Source organism: Glycine soja, chromosome 15 (assembly GCF_004193775.1).
Source record: "Glycine soja cultivar W05 chromosome 15, ASM419377v2, whole genome shotgun sequence".
NCBI classification, from domain to species: domain Eukaryota; kingdom Viridiplantae; phylum Streptophyta; class Magnoliopsida; order Fabales; family Fabaceae; genus Glycine; species Glycine soja.
The window spans coordinates 27,600,122-27,604,700 of record NC_041016.1 but is presented as its reverse complement, the minus strand read 5'-3'; the positions used below and the strand labels follow the sequence as shown (position 1 = coordinate 27,604,700).

Genomic DNA, 4,579 nt, shown 5'->3' with positions numbered 1-4,579 from the left:
TTAACTACTCTAGGAACAAACTTGGGTACAATTGTCTCACCCTATCCTCTAACTCCCAGGTTGAATCACCCTCGTCAGGTCCCCACTGCACTTTCACCAACGCGATCTCTTTTCCTCTCAACGACTTCATTCTTCGATCAGTAATCTTCTGAGGTTGTGCTTTATAGGTGAGGTTATCTTTCACTTGTACTTCGTCCAGTGCGAGTACATGTGATGGACTCGGGTTGTATCGTCTCAGTTGAGAGACATGTAACACATGATGCAAATTCGATAAGCTCGGGGGTAAAGCGATTTGATAAGCTATAGGCCCAATCTTCTTTAAAATTTGATACAGACCCAGATACTTGGGCGTCAGCTTCCTAGATTTGAGAGCTCTTCAGACTCCAGTTATAGGAGAAACCTTCAAAAACACATGTTCTCCTTCTTGAAAATCTAATGGCTTTCTCCTTCTGTCATAATAGCTCTTCTTCCTATCCTGGGATGCTTTTATTTTCTCTCGAATCAATTTCACTTGTTTGGTAATTTGTTGTAGCATTTCAGGCCCAAGGAGTACTGCTTCCCCGTCATCGTTCCAACAAAGAGGAGTTTTGCACTTTCGTCCATATAGAGCTTCAAAAGGAGCCATACCAATGTTGGCTTGGTAGCTGTTGTTGTAAGTAAATTCAATCAATGGCAAACATTCCATCCAACTGCCTTGTTGCTCTATAATACACGCCCGAAGTAGATCTTCTAGAGTCTGAATGGTTCGTTCAGTCTGACCATTTGTTTGAGGATGATAAGCTGAACTGAGCTTCAGCTTTGTCCCCAATGCTTCATGCAGACTTGTCCAAAATCGCAAGGTAAACCTCGGGTCCCTGTCTGATACAATACTGGAAGGAATTCCATGTAACCTTACTACTTCTTTGATATACAACTCTACTAGCTTCTCCATTTTATATTTCATATTTACCGAGATAAAATGAGCAGATTTGGTGAGTCGATCTACTATGACCCACACAGCATCGTGTCCACGACTCGTCTTGGGTAAACTAGATACAAAATCCATAGATATGCTCTCCTATTTCCATTCCGGAATTTCTAGTGGCTTTAATTCTCCTGATGGTCGCTGGTGCTCAGCCTTAGCCTTTTGACATGTCAAACATTTTGCTACATACTCAGCTACATCTTTCTTCATGCCATGCCTCCAAAAACTTCTCTTTAAATCTTGGTACATCTTAGTCATTCCTGGATGGAAACTAAGACGGCTTTTATGTGCTTCTTCCAAGATCTTAACTTTCAAATCATCTAAAGGCGGTACACATATCCTCCCCTTGAATCTAATTAACCTGATTATATCCTTTTTAAACTCCACATCCTTATCTCCCATTGCATCTAACACTTTGCCTTGTAGAAACGGTCATCCTCTTGAGCCTCGCGTATGTGATCTATGAATTCATTGGTGATCTGCAATGCTCCCACAAATAAGCTCTTGGGTCGCATCTCGATTGCTAGATTCAGATCTCGAAATTCCTCTATCAATCTCTGTTCCAGACTCATCATGGTCGCAACATGTAAGGACTTTCGGCTCAGCGCGTCGGCTACTACATTAGCCTTTCCTGGATGGTAGGAAAGACCAAAATCATAATCCTTGAGGAACTCCATCCATCTTCGTTGCCTCATATTGAGTTCCTTCTGATCGAACAAGTATTTGAGGCTCTTGTGATCGCTGAAAACTTCAAAACGAGTACCATATAAATAGTGCCTCCAAATCTTTAAGGCAAAGACCACCGCTGCTAGTTCCAAGTCATAGGTTGGATAGTTAACTTCATGAGGACGCAATTGACATGAATCATAAGCCACTACCCTTCCCTCCTGCATCAATACGCACCCTAAGCCTTGCCCACTCGCATCGCAATACACTTCAAATGGTCTCTTAGGGTCGGGCAAAATTAACGCTGGAGCTGTTGTCAACCACCTCTTCAACTCTTGGAAGCTTTGATCACATTTCTCATTCCAGACAAACTTCTCATTCTTACGCGTCAGTTTAGTTAGGGGTAGCGCTAACTTAGAAAATCCCTCAATGAATTTCCTATAATAGCCGGCCAACCCCAAGAAACTTCGAACTTCTATTGGAGTTGTCGGTTGTTGCCACTCCATAACCGACTCCACTTTAATCGGATCCACCGCAACCCCGTCTTTAGAAATCACGTGCCCCAAGAACTGCACTTTCTCTAACCAAAATTCACATTTCGACAATTTAGCGAACAATTTCCTATCCCTCAGGATATGCAACACAATTCTCAAGTGCTTTTCATGCTCCTCCTTACTCCTTGAATACACTAGAATATCATCAATGAACACAACCACGAACTGATCTAAGTAATCATGGAATATACGGTTCATATAGTCCATGAAGATAGCTGGAGCATTAGTCACTCCAAATGGCATGACTAAATACTCATAATGCACGTACCGAGTCCGAAACGCAGTCTTTGGGATATCTTCCTTCTTAACTCGGATTTGATGATACCCCGATCGCAAATTTATCTTTGAAAATACCGTTGCTCCCCTCAATTAATCAATCAAATCATCTATCCTCGGTAGAGGATATTTGTTCTTGATAGTGACTTTGTTCAGCTGCCGGTAGTCTACGCACATCCTCATACTTCCATCCTTCTTTTTAACCAATAAGACCGGCGCTCCCCACGGTGATACGCTTGGGCGAACAAATTGTTTACTTAAAAGATCCTGCACCTGTGCCTTCACCTCTGCTAGTTCTATTGGAGACATCCTATAGGGCGTGATCGACACTGGATTCGCCCCAGGCACCAAGTCAATAATGAATTCCACTTCTCTCTCAGGTGGTAACTCACAAATGTCATCAGGAAAGACTTCTAGAAATTCTGACACTACCGGTATATTGCATCCCCCACATTCATGGAGAACAACACCATGTAGGGTCGAGCATCCCCCACTCCATCATTGGCAACATTCTCTTTCAATGGTTCATTTGGAATTACATTTCCACCAAATACTAGCATCTTCTCTTTGCAGTCTAGAAAGATATGGTTAGTAGATAACCAATCCATTCCCAAGATCACATCTAGATGAGCTAAAGGTAGGCAAATCAAATCCGCCATAAAAGATCAACCCTCAACAGTTATAGGACACTTCAAACACACCCGAGAGGTGGTTACAGGCTCGTTAGTTGGAGTAGACACCACAATATCATATGGTAACTCCGTCGTACATAACCCCAACCTCTCCACACATGCATGAGATATAAACGAATGCATGGCACCCGAATCATAGAGTACATCTAGCAGTTTATCAGCAATCAGACACTTACCCTGTATCAAATCATCGGAGGCAGCAGCTTCTGATCCACTCATAGCAAATACCCGGGAAGGTACCTTTGGTCTTCCACCACTAGTGTTGTTGTTGTTGCTAACATTACCGGTCCTTGTGGGATTAGTACACCCACGATTGACTGTGTTGGAATTGGCAGTTACTGTCGGTCTCCCAGTCATCCTACACTCTTGAGCATAATGGCCTACCTTGCCACAAATATAACAACAATTCTCCTGTGTCTGCTGGAGTTGTGGGCAATTTCTCCTAAGATTCGATCCTCTGCACTGAAAGCACTGTACCCCAATCCCCCTTGACAAGCTCATGTTGGACGTCGCCATAGGTTGTTTCCCCTTGTTGCTAGCATATGGCTTCATCCTCTTATTATTGTTTCCTCTAAAAGGATGGCTTCTTTGTGGTCCTCCAAAACCTCTAGCTTGCCTCTCTTTCATCTTGTCCTCAAATATGCGGCACTTTGTCACCAGTTGATTGAAATCCGTGATCTGCATGTAGCTAACTGCCTGTTGAATCTCCAGTCAAAGCCCATTCTTAAACTGAGCACATAAGTCTTCTTCGTTCCGAGCATCTTGGTATTGAGGCCAATACTGTAGAAGTTCATTAAATTTGGCCATGTATTCTCCAACGGACATGTTTCCCTGCTTCAAATCCAGAAATTCCCTTGCCTTTCGGTTCCTGAGATCTTGTGGAAAATAATTGTCTAGGAATTTGTCCTTGAAGGCATTCCAAGGAATCACGCCTCCAGGTGCAGCAAATGTAGGTCTCTCAAACTTCCACCAGTTCTTAGCTTCTCCTTGGAGCATGAACGTCGCATAAGGGACCTTATGCTCCTCAAGGCAACCCATCGCCTCGAAAATTTTCTCAGTCTCAGCTAACCATAACCTAGCACCTTCCGGATCATAGTCCCCATTGAACTTCGGCGGGTGGTTCTTATAGAAAGCCATGAGTCCCCGATACTCTGCCGGCTCCACATCACGTTCCTGCACTAGAGTTTCCAGCACAACTGTGATGCGGTCTAGGACATCACGGTTTTGATCCCTACCACGTCCTGCCATACCTAACCTGTAGGGAAGCTATTAGTATCCAAAAAATTCTACTAAGAGAGTGTACCATATAGGCTATGACAGTTACAACAATATCCCCCTCTCTCTCTCTCTCTCTCTCTCTCTCTCTCTATATATATATATATATATATATATATATATATATATATACACACACAACAATTTGTGAC

At 43.0% G+C, this 4,579-nt stretch overlaps 1 protein-coding gene across 1 annotated transcript; it reads right to left on the bottom strand.

Moving 5' to 3' along the window:
• Positions 1 to 3,863: 3,863 nt before the first annotated feature.
• On the bottom strand, positions 3,864 to 4,289 carry LOC114386030. The gene has a single exon (XM_028346041.1). The coding sequence runs from the start codon at positions 4,287 to 4,289 to the stop codon at positions 3,864 to 3,866; it is 426 nt and encodes a 141-aa protein (XP_028201842.1).
• Positions 4,290 to 4,579: the final 290 nt, after the last annotated feature.

Coding starts and splice junctions, on each gene's coding strand:
- LOC114386030 (XM_028346041.1), bottom strand. CDS start 4,289: ATGGCTTTCTATAAGAACCACCCGCCGAAGTTCAATGGGGACTATGAT.